The sequence below is a fragment of the Dreissena polymorpha genome, chromosome 2 (genome assembly GCF_020536995.1).
Source record: "Dreissena polymorpha isolate Duluth1 chromosome 2, UMN_Dpol_1.0, whole genome shotgun sequence".
In the NCBI taxonomy this organism is placed as follows: domain Eukaryota; kingdom Metazoa; phylum Mollusca; class Bivalvia; order Myida; family Dreissenidae; genus Dreissena; species Dreissena polymorpha.
In genome coordinates this window covers 118,642,748-118,659,619 of record NC_068356.1, presented here as the reverse complement: position 1 = coordinate 118,659,619, position 16,872 = coordinate 118,642,748, and the positions used below count along the sequence as shown (strand labels likewise).

Genomic DNA, 16,872 nt, shown 5'->3' with positions numbered 1-16,872 from the left:
TATGCATATTATTGATAAATCTATGTTAAAGTTTGCTCACTACCCCAAATATTTCCTATATCATTTGACATATTGCTTTTATATGTTGCATACTTGTTTACCAACATGACCCCAACCTATAAACAAGAGCAGACCACTGTATCAAGCATTTTGACATAATTATGGCCCCTTTTACACTTAGATAATTGAACATTTTGCTTAAATTGCCATAACTTCTTTATTTATGATCACATTTTATTATTACTTTGACAAAACAACACTTGCCTGAATACCACAATGGATTCCACCCAAACAATATCCCACGCCCCTACCCAGAATCCCTCCCCCTCCCCCACCCCCCCCCCTATTTTTTTTTTTTAACATCAACATCACCCACACTCCCCACTACCCCCCCATTTTTTTTTTAAACATCATCTTATAATTTACCACACCCCGCATTATACCCCCCTCTCAACCCCCTACCCCACCCCCCCAATTTTTTTTTCCTTTTTTTATTTTTGAAAGATCGTCTAATAAATTATTGAATATGAACATGATATGGCTTACATTATACTGTCAAGCACTCGAATAGTCGAGCGCGCTGTCCTCTGACAGCTCTTGTTTTTCTACATATTTAAGAAGTATTTTAATTAAATTAATAATTAATGTTTATAGTTATCTTAATTGCATATTAGAGATTTGTATGGTAAAAGAAATATGAGCAAACATTTTCATTAATCTCTTTCAATCCTTAATAACAAATTCATGGTGAACCCACAATGATGCACTTTGTCTTACATCCATTATGCTTCCTTAAAAGATTTAATACTTCATGTATGATGATTTTGGAATATATCAATACATCAACATCACATGACTTCATGTTGACCATGACTTGACCTACTTTTTGACTTTTGTCTCATTCAATGGGCCCATCAATCTATACTGACAAGGCTTCTACTTGAGGCATATGCCTTTATTGAATGCAGCCTTTGTTTCAATTTTAAACTCTTAATACTATTATTATACCCCCACAAACGAAGTTTAGGGGGGTATATAGGAGTGAGCTTGTCTGTCGGTCGGTCGGTCTGTCGGTCCGTATTAAGTGTCCGCTCTCTAATTCAAGTTGTTTTCATCCGATCTTCACCAAACTTGGTCAGATGTTGTATCTAGATGATGTCTAGGTCAAGTTGGAATATGGGTCATGCCGTTTCAAAAACTAGGTCACGGGGTCACTTAGTGCGTTTTAAACATTGAGCATGGTGTCCGCTCTCTAATTTAAGTAGGTTTCATCCGAGCTTCACCAAACTTGGTTAGAAGTTGTATCTAGATGATGTCTAGGCCAAGTTCCAACATGGTTCATGGCAGGTCAAAAACTAGGTCACGGGTTCACTTAGTGTGTTTTAAACATTTAGTTGGTGTCCGCTCTCTAATGCAAGTAGTTTTTATCTGATCTTCACCAAACTTAGTCAAAAGTTGTATCTAGATTATGTCTAGGCCAAGTTCGAACATGGTTCATGGCAGGTCAAAAACTAGGTCACGGGTTCACTTAGTGTGTTTTAAACATTCAGCATGATGTCCGCTCTCTAATGCAAGTAGTTTTTATCTGATCTTCACCAAACTTAGTCAAAAGTTGTATCTAGATGATGTCTAGGTCAAGTTTCAATATGGGTCATGCCGGGTAAAAAATTAGGTCACGGGTCACTTAATGTGTTTTAAACATTCAGCATGTTGTCCGCTCTCTTATTCAAGTAGTTTTCATTCGATCTTCACCACACTTGGTTAAAAGTTGTATCTAGATGATGTGTAGGTCAAGTTTGAACATGGGCCATGCCGGGTCAAAAACTAGGTCACGGGTCACTTGGTGCGTTTTAAACATTGAGCATGGTGTCCGCTGTTTTTTGTGAAGACAACATGCAAAATATTTTGTGTCAATGCGGCATGTGGGGATATTCGTCACGTCTGTGACAAAGCTCTAGTTTTATTTGATTTTGTTTTTAGGCAGTTTAGGTCAAATCACAACATATACCTTCCCCACAACATTACAGCCCCCCCCCCCCTTGCGATTTGAAAAGATCCTGTCTTTTAAAATATGATAAAAACAATTCAATAGGTGTTTTAATTTGTTTATCCTCCCCACTATATTAAAAAGAACTCCCTGTTAAACAAAACATAAAATATGTTGGTCCAAAGCTTGATTGTAGCTAGTAGTGTAGTGCCTAACCATTGTTTTAGCCCAGCAATGTGACCCAGAGGGTTCCAGTGTCAGAGAGTCTAGCCCAGCTTCACCGCGACCAGCTACAGAAGTTTGCTCAGTACCTGATTGCTGAAATGCCCAAGGAGGTAATTGAAATTCATTAATTAAATTACATATTTTTCTTGTGGTTTTTAGCTAGGCTGTTTTTGGAGAAAACCCGAGGTATTGTCACAGCCAGCTCGTCGCCTGCCATCCGCTGTCCGCGTTGTGCTAGAACCTTGACATTTGTCTCTAAAAACAAAGTGCTTCCACCTTCAACTTTGAGACTTCATATGTAGGTGCACCTTGATGAGTTCTACACACCACACCCATTTTTGGGGTCACTAGGTCAAAGGTCAAGGTCACTGTGACCTCTAAAAAAAATAAAAAAATTCTGACAATCTTTCTTTTATTCAAAACTGCACCCGCAGCCAAGCGTTGGCACCCGTTATGCGGTGCTCTTGTTATCATATCGTTTTAATCTTTTTAATTTTATGATTTTTGTGTGAATATATATTATTTAAAAATAAAACTACTGTAAGGTTATATACCTTAATAAATTGTTTTTGCAGGTGCTATTTTTTAAATGATGGTTTATTTATGACAACACTATTTCTCCTTAGCATTAAGTTAATGATCAAATAAATTTCCATGCAATGTTTCATATTCAAGCTTTATTTTAATTCACGGCATCATACTAAAACAGTTTCCAAATCTTGTTGCTGTTTGTCGCTGCAGATACTGCCGATTGCGCAAGGTCTGTTGGACAAGCTGCTGTCTGACCAGGAGTGTGACATGAACACCCAGAACGGGGCCCCAGACCCCACTGCAGGGGCCGAGGCCAATGAGGAGACCTCCTGGTGTCTGGATGAAAAGCAGCTTCATGAGAACGTCAAGAAGACTCTGGTCAAGTTCTGTGTGCCTTCCCCAGTGGTGTTCAGGTATTGTGTTAATGTTGGTTATTGTGTAAAATGTATTGATATTAAGACAGCTTGTTTTCAGATTAAATAAGATAGTAAAATATTTTATCTCCCACAGTATGAGTTTGGAGTTCAAATTAGATGAAAAGTTGTTTGTGTAAATTGACTGTTGTCACTTTTGCTGTTTTTATGCCCCCGGTAGGGTGGCATATAGCATTTGAACAGTCAGTCTGTCTGTCTTGTCAGTCTGTGATTCCGTCCGAAAACTTTAATTGGCCATAACTTTTGCAATATTGAAGATAGCAACTTGATATTTGGCATGCATGTGTATCTCATGGAGCTGCACATTTTGAGTGGTGAAAGGTCAAGGTCATCCTTCAAGGTCAAATGTAAAAAAAAAATAATCCAAGGAAGTGACAAGCTTTAAAGGGAGATAATTTCTATTTTATATCATTTGGCAGGAACAGATCATTTTCACAAGGGAATAAATATTTTTTAAAGGGATGTAATCAAAAAATATTTTTTTTAATTCAAATTGGCACATTAGGAGGCATTGTGTTTCTGACAAACACATCTCTTGTTTGGTGTATTTTTTAAAGTTTCATGTGTTCAAGTAGTAAATCATTAGTCTGAAACCTGCTTTTGACTGAGGATGGTAGCAAATCCTGCAATAACATTGAAATCTTTGTGTGTTTTTTTCATATTTAATTATATTTGAACATTTTATTTATTAATTCCTAGATTCAAAAGTCAGAAATTTAAAATATCCAAAAACTAGGGATGTCAACGAATATCTGAATATCCGAATATTCGGTCCCGCGCCGAATATTCGAATACTATTTTTCGAATTGAATATTTGGAAGCAAAAAATAAAAATATCAAGTAATTTCAAAGACTTTGTATTCGTGAAATTTGCTTCAAACATTGTTAAAAAAAAATTTCCTAGTGTCATAGTGTTTATTCCAGTAGGTGCGATAATGCGTCGCTATGGTGATGACAGTATACCTGTCATAAATCCCGCAAATTGCCTACCTTCAGGAAACTTAAATTGACCAAAGACAGTCACTTTGTGTCAAAATTATGATAGGCCCAATCAGCAATTAAAACACTGACCCGCACTTGATCTAATGACTCGAATTACATTTAAAATGATCAAAGATTAAATGAGTAAAGGAAAAGCCGACTTGGTGTAAAAAACAAAACAAATAAGAAGTTATACAAAAGATTTTTGATTGACATAAATCGCGTTCTCCAATCAAATATGTTGTTTTTTGCTCTAATTAAATTGAGTAAATGCGTATCCAGTGTACCAAAATGAGTCAATTTGTCCTGAAGTGCATAAAAAAACAACGTACACTCTATACGTTCAACATAAAATTAGCTTTTCAAGCTCTGTCTGGCTTAAATTAAACATCCCTAATCTCTTTATTACCCCATATTAACAAACCATTTCTTCCACTTGAGTGCACCAGTGTTGTTTATGACACCTTATCAACAACTTATCTGCAAATTATTGATTTTATCAGGCATTCACACCATGGTTTTTATGATAGGGGTTGCTAATTGATCTTGTTTGATGCGTATTGAATTAAAAGCCGACTGCTGTTGTATTTCATGGCCCAATCTTGTCCTAAGATACTATTACGCGGTTTTCTGTGTATTATAGGATCTAACGCTAAAAGAAATGGCAAAACACAAATTTTGAATATCAAACAATTTAAGTGCTGACCGATAAACAATGATGTTTAACATAAATTTACTTTTATTTTCAACTGATCAACATTTAATAACAATAAACAACAAAATCAACTTCGAATTAGCGACGGCGACGCTGTGTCAATATTAAGTCACTTCCGGTGAACTTCCGGTTAAAAATGAAAGAAGAATTCATGGAATAATTGTACAGTAAAGAAAGATGATTTTGTTGATTTTTGTCCAACAGATGTTTACCGAATACCTGAATATTCGTTCGAAAGGATGACCGAATATTCAAATACCAAAATCGGTATTCGTTGCCATCTCTACCAAAAACTAATGATGTTTTTATCTTTCCATAATTAACAGCACATGTAATTCATAAAACTGCAAGAAAAGCATACAAACTGTTTTCAGGCATGTACAATGTCACGTTATGTTATCCACGCTGAAAATATGCAAAACATGGGGGTACTTAGATGTTTACTTTATATGCCCCCCTTCGAAAAAGAGGGGGTATATTGCTTTGCTCATGTCGGTCGGTCGGTAGGTCGGTAGGTCGGTCAGTCGGTCCGTCCACCAGGTGGTTTCCGGATGATAATTCAAGAACGCTTGGGGCTAGGATCATGAAACTTCATAGGTACATTGATCATGACTCGCAGATGACACCTATTGATTTTGAGGTCACTAGGTCAAAGGTCAAGGTCACAGGTGAAGGTCACAGTTACTGGAAATAGGCATTATAAGGATTTAGCATGGTTCAAACAAGGGAAACAACTACGGTTTATGCATGTTCTTTTTATTACAGATTTGCCTCTCTTTAATTCATTCAAAATCTCATTTTACAGCAGAGATTCCAAATCTGACCTGTAAATGAGCCCCATATTTACTGCCAGTGCTAGGTTACCTTTTCCCATTTGATCATTCTTAAGCAGTGCTCCAGCTAGGATTTGAAAAGAGCAGGGGGGCTTTTTTGTCAAAAGGGCACTTTGGACGCGCAGTATTTTGTGAAAAGGGCACTTTCGACGCGCAGTATTTTGTAAAAAGGGCACGTTCGAGCGCGCGGGTGTTTCTGGAATGCTTTCTATTGCATGTTCATTTATATGTTATAAATAATTGTATTAATCCCAATATTATTAAACCATTCAAATATAATGTCTACAATGAGGATTAAACTAATTACAATGTAGTAAGAGATTTATGAATTATCATATGTAAAAAAAAAAAAATTTTTTTTTTTTTTTGAGGGGGGAGGGGGGGGGGGGCAGGGCGGAGGTTCGGGGGGCAGGGCGGAGGTTTGGGAGGGCAGGGCGCGGCGCCCTTCGATTTAGGCCTAGCTGGAGCACTGTTTAGTATTGGTATTGTAATGCTGCTACTGCTGCTGCTACTGCTACTGCTACTACTACTACTTCTACTTCTACTACTACTACTACTACTACTACTACTACTACTACTACTACTACTTCTCCTCCTCCTCCTCCTCCTCCTCCTCCTCCTCCTCCTCCTCCTCCTCCTCCTCCACCACCACCACCACCACCACCACCACCACCACCACCACCACCACCACCATGCACAACCACCACCACCACCACCACCACCACCACCACCACCACCACCACCACCACCACTTATTCTACAATGTCTAATATTACTACTTCTACACCACCACCACCACCACCACCACCACCACCACCACCACCACCACCACCACCACTTATTCTACCATGTCTACTATTACTACTTCTACTACTACTACTACTACTACTACTACACACCACCACCACCGTTCACAGTGACAAAAAACATATTCACACAATGGCTGCTACTACAACTTATAGCCCATATAGGGGGGCATGCATGTTTTACAAACAGCCCTTGTTTATGAAGGTTTTGTAGCGCACTAACAATGTAATCTGGTATACATTTATATAACCATCACTGATGTGCATTTGATAATCCCTCTTTAAAAAAGAAACCCAAAGGTTCTGAATTGTGGTTATTAAATTCATACTGGATACAGTTTCATATAGATTTGCCTTGGACAATTTGTCGGTGAACTTGGCAGCTAATAAATGTAATAAAAGGTTGTCATGGTTAAAGTTCACTTCAGTTGGATTGCCTTTAATTTCAAGTTATTATGCCCCCCTTCGAAGAAGAGGGGGTATATTGCTTTGCTCATGTCGGTCGGTCTGTCGGTCGGTTGGTCTGTCCGTCCACCATGTGGTTGTCAGACGATAACTCAAGAACGCTTGGGCCTAGGATCATGAAACTTCATAGGTACATTGATCATGACTCGCAGATGACCCCTATTGACTTTCAGGTCACTAGGTCAAAGGTCAAGGTCACGGTGACCCGAAATAGTAAAATGGTTTTTGAATGATAACTCAAGAACGCATACGCCTAGGGTCATGAAACTTCATGGGTAGATTGATCATGACTTGCAGATGACCCCTATTGATTTGAGGTCACTAGGTCAAAGGTCAAGGTCACGGTGACCCGAAATAGTAAAATGGTTTCCGGATGATAATTCAAGAATGCATACGCCTAGGATCATGAAACTTCATGGGTAGATTGATCATAACTCGCAGATGACCCCTATTGATTTTGAGGTCACTAGGTCAAAGGTCAATGTCACGGTGACCCGAAATAGTAAAATGGTTTTTGGATGATAACTCGAGAATGCACACGCCTAGGATCATGAAACTTCATAGGTAGATTGATCGTGACTCGCAGGTGACCCCTATTGATTTTCAGGTCACTAGGTCAAAGGTCAAGGTCACAGTGACAAAAATTGTATTCACACAATGGCTGCCACTACAACAGACAGCCCATATGGGGGGGCATGCATGTTTTACAAACAGCCCTTGTTAGGATTTTCTTTATTTTTTCTTATTCCCTAAATGACCCGGGACTTTCATTTGCAGTGATGTGAACTTCCTGACCCAGACGACCCCACCGGCTGCAGCTGAATGGCAGAGCCTGCTGCGACCCCTGAGAGGCCGGGAGCCAGAGGGCATGTGGAACCTGCTGTCCATCGCCAGGGAGATGTTCAGGCGCTCTGATCATAATGCCATCCCTCTCATGGAGATAATCACAGACGAGGTGTTACAGTGTGAGCAGGTAATGTGAGGATAATAGGACTTCTGACAATAGTGTGTAGTTATGGGTGTTCTATTAAAATATAGACAGTGATTTCTTGACGTAAAATATATATTCTGTATTTTGTTCACAACATGTAAATTCTTCCTTTAATGTTTATCTTTTGGTCATTTATTTTTTGTGATAGTTACAGTGTATGTTCTTATCATATTATGAAAAAACAACACTTTACATCTGATTTCAATCATTAACTTTTGACATGTAATCGTCCAATGTTTTTTGTTCAGATCCTAATATGGTGGTTCATGACAAAGATCACCAACAACAACAGCAACCAGATCAGCAGTCGGTCTAGCAGCAACAGCAGCGCAAGTATCACACAGCATGCAGCCTCCAGCCTTTGTGATGAGATTGTCAACCTCTGGAAGCTGGCAGCTCTCAATCCAAAACTGAGCCCTGCACAAAAGGAAGACATGTGCTCAAAATTCAAAGAGTGGCATGTGTCCACTATTGAGAAAGTGAAACGAGCGCGAAACTCTAATTCTGGTAGCGCCAGTGGAACTTTGAAGAAAACAGAAATCGAGAATTTTTCAGGGTTTAAACCAGGTATTGAAGCCTGTATCCTACAGTGGGATGATTATCATATACCAGGTGTGACATATTCAGATTCACATAAATTATCATTGCCATATAGATTTAATAAAATGTTAGATTCAGATGCCAAAAAGCCATCTCGTGTACAACCCATGGCTGTTTGTTCAGAGAACTTGATCAGTACAGATGACAGGACCACACTGGCAGAGGCCACTAACATGCTGAACGAACACCACTCACCACAGGATATAAAGAACAAAAGGCACAGACACCCAAGTCGACAAGGTCACAATAACGACGGGGCAATGAGCTCAGGGTCAGAAGGCTTCTGTGAACCTGATAGGGGTAGCTCACTGTTCAGGGATTCTGATTCTGGTTCAGAAATGAAAGAACCAGGATCTAGGAGTAATTCTTTAGACGATGCAGAAATTTTGTTCAGTATTAACACTCAGAAATCAAAACAAGAGAATTTGAACTTGACGACGGGCAATTCACTTGATAATGATGAGGATTGTTTGATGGAGCTGGGGCATGGGGTTGCCCAGGGATCTGCAGCAGAAGCAGGCAACGGGGCTGAAGACCAAGGGGCTGGAGAGAGGCAAGCCCAAGTGGATCCAGCAGGGGAACCCCTGGGTGATGAGTACTCCATGTACTTCTATGACAGAAATAAGGCTTCTGAGATGGACAAGAAAAAGGACAAGAATGAGGAGCCAAATGTCTTTGCAGGTGTCAAGTGCTTGGATAATAGGCAGGAAGTAAGTTGTTGGCAATTTTTATTACAGTTGGTATGTTTGATATAAATTTATGTATTTACATGTATGCACCCTTTTTAGTGTGGCATATAGATTTTTGTGATGTAATGTAAAAATGACTTTGATAGTTTTTAATCTAGAAGGTCAAATGGGCATGGTGGTTTACTGAAAAAAAGGCTTTACATATGCATTGAGTCTGATAAAAATCACAATATTAAATTTAACTTGTTTGTATATAGTTGAATATTTAATTTCATATTCTATTACTGGCAGATTCATTTAATCTGTTAGTTTCTTGTATGCTTTAAAAAGAAAATAGATTAAACTTAAGAAATATTTATTTAGTTTATGAAGAATTACGTATTTGGCAATGTGTGGACTGAGCAAAAATGCACACTTATTGATTGTTAATAACTGTTAAACTCATTTGAATTTAGAAGTAAAATCATAATTATAAAATCAAATTGCCTTAGTTTTTACTTTTTTATGCTCTCCAAAAATTTTTTGGGGGGAGCATATTGTCGCCGCTTCATCTGTCCGTCTGTGTGTCCGTCCGTGCACAATTTTTGTCCGGGCTATTTCTCAGAAATTAATGACCGGAATTCAATGAAACTTTATGGGAATCTTCACTACCAAGAGGAGATGTGCATATTATCAGCAGGTTCTGGTCAGATGATTTTTCACAGAGTTATGGCCCTTTGAAATTTTCTATAAAAAAATTCTTGTCCCCCCAACTACTGTGCCCTCAAGACGTTTCCTTTTATCTGAATATATAGTGCAATATTGTGACAAAAAAAACCTTTGGGGAGCATCACCCGTCTCTGACGGTTTCTTGTTTTAAATCATTATAAGTTTTTGGAAATAATGCAAGCAAAGACAAGTATGAAATCATTTTCTCATTACGGTTTTACTATTATAAGATTATTATTTTAGTGGTGAAACTAACATAAGCGATCATGATGCTAAACTCTGTGTTGTTTTCCCTCAGATTTCGTTTGCCCGTGCAGAGGCCCTTCATGCCCATGGCCACACTAAGGAGGCGTGTCAGCTGGCCCAACAGCTGGCAGAGGAGTTGCTGGCCTTTCCCCCAGACCTCCTGGCAGAGACCGCCGCTGTCCCCTCTGTCAAAGGTAGAATGGTTTAAGCTGTCACTTGCAAAACAATTACATTTTGTTTATGGTTTTAATGGTTTCTAAGTGTGCATTTTTTAGGCGGGGGGGGGGGGGAGGCGTTACTTCTGCAAGAATGTGGTAATGAGATTTAAAGAACAAGTAATAACTTTTGTTTAAATAAATTTTGTAAAAAGGTGTTAAAACCTCTGTAAGGGTAATTATATTTGAAAACTTGCATGTACTTTTTTCTAACATTCTAGCATAAATATTTCTAGAAGTTCGATATTTATTCAAATTTTTAAGCTCACATGAAATGAAACTATACTGCGTAACTTCTAACAAATATTAAATTATGCACATGACATCCTTTATCACATTCAGTAAAAAACTCTGATCAGGTCATTGATATTAAAAATAAAGAAAGCTTCTTTAAAGCTTCCTAATTTTCAACTAAGAAATTATATAAATCCTGAATATATTACTATTTTTTACCTATCTTTTCTTTCATGAATGATCAGTGAAGCGTAAGAAGGCACTAACCAACATCACAATGTTGGCCAGTACAACCTTGTCCAAGGCAGCCTTCCTAGCAGGGGTTCTACTTGAAGAGCAAGAGATGTGGCATCTGGCCTTCAAGATGGGCATGTTTGTGTTGGAAATGCCACGACCACCCGCCTCCTGTAAAGCCATGGAGGTAAGCTACTTTATTCTAACTTTTATACCGAAATCATAATCTTTGTCTAACTGGTTTTTTTTCGGCAGAGTTGTTTTATCTAGTCATTATGCAAAACATTTTTGTGAAAAAACAAGAACACTATGGTTGAAAGTGAGCCAGTGAACTAATAAACAGAAATGAGTGTGTGATGATAGTCTGGTTTAGGAATTGTCATAGGAATAGCTTCAGGATACAGGAGTTAATGTTATTAGTTGTCTGGTTTAGGAATTGTCATAGGAATAGCTTCAGGATACAGGAGTTAATGTTATTAGTTGTCTGGTTTAGGAATTGTCATAGGAATAGCTTCAGGATACAGGAGTTAATGTTATTAGTTATAAGTTGTGACTTAGCCTTTAAAAATAATATACCATTACCGGTACTCAGTTTTTTGCAGTTTTGTTGCATTAGCAACTGCAGGGTTGTGACTTCTCTCACTTTCTACTCATTTCTCCTGTTTCTAAGCCAAACAACTTCTATAATAGTTTTTTAAGTCTACTGAATCTATTAAAAAGAATTAAGTGAACCCTGTGAGCATTATGTCCTCCCCTAATGTGTGTACACAAGACAAATCTGTGAAACATTTCAGTATTTATGTTATCCTGGTGACTAACCTCACAGGTGAAGTTGGCCTACCAGGAGACAGAGCTGCTGACCCTTCTCAAGAAGATCCCACTGGGTCCTGCAGAGATGGCCGTGCTGCGACAGAGGGCTGAGCAACTGAAGGACGGCACCATTAAGTCTCGCGGAGAGGCCCTGCTGCCTCTCACCCTAGCCAGCTTCATATTTGATGCTCTCTGTCTTGGAAGTATGTGCCGCTCTCTTTGGGTTGTAAAATATTATTACATAATTGTGGAAGGCAGCTAATAGAAGAACATCACACTTTTTACCATTAAACATTGGTCACCATGGGTTGGGGAAGTTTTCCTTTTATGGCCCTAGTTTAACCTTGTGCAAGTCACATTTATTAACCAATCTTAATAAAGTTTGCTTTAAACATTTGCCCCAATGATATGTTAGCCCAAAATACTTATTGCCAAATCATGATGAAATTTGCTCAAGACATAGGGTTGTCAATAAGAATCAGAAAATTTCAAAGACATCAAAAGTTACCTACACTTTCCTATTATTATTTACAATCTTTGACCTTAACTCCCACTGACTAATATTATTACGACAAATAATCCAAGTGTATTAAATCAGAAAATCCCATCAAAATCATTATCATTTTTTTTTTTTTACAGTTTTGCTTACAGCATAAAAAATCATTTTTATTTTTGGAAGCTTATGTCATGATTATTTAATTTAATTATATTAGGGCCATTTTAATGACTAATTGCATTATGTGGACAAAAAAAATGATTATAATTGTGTGTGGTAGTTGTTTTAGTCAGAATGGTAGTAGTAGCAGTGGTAACAGTAGATATTTTACTGGCAGTATAATATAATAAATTAAACTATATTTATGCCCCCCTTTGAAGAAGAGGGGGTATATTGTTTTGCACATGTCGGTCTGTCGGTCTGTCCGTCGGTCGGTCCGTCCACCAGATGGTTTCCGGATTATAACACAAAAGCGCTTAGGCCTAGGATCATGAAACTTCATAGGTACATTGATCATGACTGGCAGATGACCCCTATTGATTTTCAGGTCACTAGGTCAAAGGTCAAGGTCACAGTGACTCAAAATAGTCAAATGGTTTCCGGATGATAACTCAAGAATGCTTACGCCTAGGATCATAAAACTTCATAGGTACATTGATCATGACTGGCAGATGACCCCTATTGATTTTCAGGTCACTAGGTCAAAGGTCAAGGTCACAGTGACTCGAAACAGTAAAATGGTTTCCGGATGATAACTCAAGAATGCTTATGCCTAGGATCATGAAATTTCATAGGTACATTGATCATGACTGGCAGATGACCCCTATTGATTTTCAGGTCACTAGGTCAAAGGTCAAGGTCACAGTGACTCGAACAGTAAAATGGTTTCCGGATGATAACTCAAGAATGCTTACGCCTAGGATCATGAAACTTCATAGGAACATTGATCATGACTGGCAGATGACCCCTATTGATTTTCAGGTCACTTGGTCAAAGGTCAAGGTCACAGTGACTCGAAACAGTTAAATGGTTTCCTGATGATAACTCAAGAATGCTTACACCTAGGATCATGAAACTTCATAGGTACATTGATAATGACTTGCAGATGACCCCTATTGATTTTCAGGTCACTGGGTCAAAGGTCAAGGTCACAGTGACTCGAAATAGTAAAATGGTTTCCGGATGATAAATCAAGAATGCTTATGCCTAGGATCATGAAACTTCATAGGTACATTGATCATGACTGGCAGAACAAAGCCCAAGGTCACAGTGACAAAAAACGTATTCACACAATGGCCGCCACTACAACTGACAGCCCATATGGGGGGCATGCATGTTTTACAAACAGCCCTTGTTCCTTTTGGTTCAAAATATGTCCCTTAACTTCAAAAGGTTTTATTTAACTGTGTGTCTATTCTTGGTGTTAATCAGGGTTCGATGGGTGGATTCTAGAGATGTTATATTAAGAAATTTATAAGTCGTATTTAGCTTGACTAGAATACATTTAGTTATCCAACAGAGAATGGGCAGGAATTTTGATAATATCAGAGGAATATGTATTTTAAGTGCATGCTGTTATTGATAAGCTTAAAAAATTTGGAATTGGCTTTGCCAAACTGCTATGTTTGGTGAATGATCTAATGGCTATATTTCAATGAATTTGTTTTCAGCATGCCCAATGACACTGGCAAATGTTGGATGTCCACGTCAGCCGGTACAGGTCACATGCAGACAGGCTGGTGATGAAAAACTAGGCTTTGAAGGATGTGTTGCAGCTCTAGGTAGGAGGATTCCTAGGTTTTGTATTACAAATAATTTAAATATTGCTGTGTGTTTGTTGCTGTTATTTGACTTTGTAGACACGGTTGCACTCTAAATAGCATTTGGAATAATGACCACTTTGAACCGCCTGCTTTGAACAAATGTTGAGTTCATAGATTTAAACAAATGAGCAGGAGACCCTTATTGTCAACAAAAAACATGCTCATACAGACATTTTATTGTTTATTTAGTGTTTTGTCACTACAGGTATGACTTACATGTGTATTTGTTAGGTGCCAGTTATTTAAATCCCTTCTTACTTTAAAAGAATGCTTAAGTGTGCATTCTTTTAGCTTTTGTTTAAAACTAAATCCTTATATTTAAGAGTGAATTACATGAGCACAATTTCAGGACAATTGTTTTAAATTGGTTGCACATTATGCAAAGATGTCAGTTTTCATGTTCTGTGTTTCAGGCATGAAGGCCAATGTGTCAGAGGCAGACCACCCCTTGCTGTGTGAGAGCACCAGGAAACAGAGAGGGGAGCTTGCCATGGCTATGTTGCTTAACTACAAAGATGATATTTGTAAACTCAGCAAGGTAACTTAACGGATAATGCTTCACTTCATGCCATGTATTGCAGATACCAATGTGTTTATAAGTATATTTTTTATAAACCTCTTCCAAGAAGGCAGCATATCAGTTGCACTGTCCATCTGTACATCTGTATTAGTGTATGAATGGCTAACTTAAAATATATGTGAAAGCCATTACTTTACCACAGATTGATGCACTTTAAAATAACCTGGCACACATGTAAACCATCATTAAACAACGTGTTGCACCAAAATCTGGTTCCCCAATCTAGGTCATGGTCACACTTGGAGGTCGTAAGTAAAATTTGTCCATTAAACATCTTGAATATTACTGTCTCAGCCTTAACTTTGTTTTATAGAGTTGGATTTTAAAACAACTAAGCACAAATGTAAAACATTTATGAACAACATGTGGCGTGTACGACCCGTCTCCCTTCCTTAAAGGCCTTGTTCAAATTTTGCCATGAAACAGCTTGTTCTGACTTATTTTGTCATTTATCATGCAATTTGAAAATAAACAAAAAATTACCACCATCAGGAGAGGTGGCATGTATCACCCATCTGCCTACCTCAGTTAGAGGTCAAGGTCTCATTTTGCATTTAAACAGCTTGTTTTTCGACATAAGAGAAGTTATGAGACAAAAGTGGAATGTGGGGGGCATCCGTGGTCTATGGACATGTGACTCGTTTATTATTGAAAGATGATGTATATTCATTGTGTCTTACGATTTTATTTAATCTACAAACAAATATAAAATGCTTCAACTTTGGTTGTAAGACTTTACCCAAACTTGTTAATCTTTCCAAAATTACTATTCATGTAAACACAATTTGAGATTTACCTCATTTAGATTCTAAAGGCTACTAATTGGGCTAATTAAATTAACGTGTTGTTGGATTTTATGGACATACATTTTTTAAACAATGACAATTCCAGATTATGGACAAGCTTCTTGACAAGGAGGTGCATTCACAGTACAAAGCCCACAGCCTGGTGTCCTACCTAAACCCAAGACAGGCAGCCAGTCAGCCTCAGGCTAGTGCCGCCCAGCAGTTGAGCAGACACCACAGCCACGACCCCCAGAGAGGGCCCCGCGGGGCACAGGGGCGGGGTGGGAACACCAGGTCCTCAGAGCTGGATGAGTTCCCTCCCACTGACGACCCCCGGGCCGGGCACTCTGGCCCTTCCTCCCTGGGGTCTGGAGCCCCTGGTGCCAGGCCCAAAATATACCCCACACTCACTTATGGCCAAAGGTTGGTAGCTTGTTCCAAACATTGAAACAGATGTTAAGGTTCCATTCATTAAAAGAATTGTGCATTTCTCATATATACCCCACACTTACTTATGGCCAGAGATTGGTGGATTGTTCAGTTTATTGAAACACATGTTAAGGTTTCATTTATTACAAGAATGGAGCATTTCTTATGTTTTTATATACAAATTAGAATGCAATATCGTTTTATTAGCTCGGCTGTTTTCGGAGAATACCGAGGTATTGTCATAGCCAGCTCGTCGTGTCGTCCGCCGTAGGCGTCGTGCTAAAACCTTAACATTGGCTCTGTAATCAAAGTGCTTCCACCTACAACTTTGAAACTTCATATGTAGCTTCACCTGGATGAGTTCTACATGCCACACCCATTTTTGGGTCACTAGGTCAAAGGTCAAGGTCACTGTGACCTCTAAAAAAAAACTTGTCTTCTGACAAGCTTTCATTTATTAGCTCATCTATTTTTTGAAAAAAAATTATGAGCTATTGTCATCACCTTGGCGTCGGCGTCTGCGTCGGCGTCCGGTTAAGTTTTGCGTTTAGGTCCACTTTTCTTAGAAAGTATCAATGCTATTGCATTTAAACTTGGTACACTTACTTAATATCATGAGGGGACTGGGCAGGCAAAGTTGGATAACTCTGGCGTGCATTTTGACTGAATTATGTGCCCTTTTTATACTTAGAAAATTGAAAATTTTGGTTAAGTTTTGCGTTTAGGTCCACTTTTTTCAGAAAGTATCAATGCTATTGCATTCAAACTTGGTACACTTTCTTACTATCATGAGGGGACTGGGCAGGCAAAGTTAGATAACTCTGGCGTGCATTTTGACAGAATTATGTGCCCTTTTTATACTTAGAAAATTGAAAATTTTGGTTAAGTTTTGTGTTTAGGTCCATTTTATTCCTTAAGTATCAAAGCTCTTGCTTTCATACTTGCAACACTTACTAACTTTAATAAGGGGACTGTGCAGGCAAAGTAATGTAACTCTGACTGGCATTTTGACAGAATTATGTGCCCTTTTTATACTTAAAAAATTGAAAATTTGG

At 38.4% G+C, this 16,872-nt stretch overlaps 1 protein-coding gene across 1 annotated transcript in view; it reads left to right on the top strand.

Annotated features, from left to right (window-relative positions):
- The window catches only part of LOC127868683 (zinc finger SWIM domain-containing protein 8-like), a 55,596-nt gene that overhangs the window by 28,987 nt on the left and 9,737 nt on the right, over window positions 1–16,872 (top strand). Inside the window, 10 exon segments of the mRNA XM_052410624.1 lie at window positions 2,215–2,322; window positions 2,954–3,156; window positions 7,755–7,950; window positions 8,217–9,278; window positions 10,264–10,405; window positions 10,906–11,081; window positions 11,721–11,907; window positions 13,871–13,981; window positions 14,437–14,561; window positions 15,495–15,811. Coding sequence (XP_052266584.1) covers window positions 2,215–2,322; window positions 2,954–3,156; window positions 7,755–7,950; window positions 8,217–9,278; window positions 10,264–10,405; window positions 10,906–11,081; window positions 11,721–11,907; window positions 13,871–13,981; window positions 14,437–14,561; window positions 15,495–15,811 — 2,627 coding nt within the window.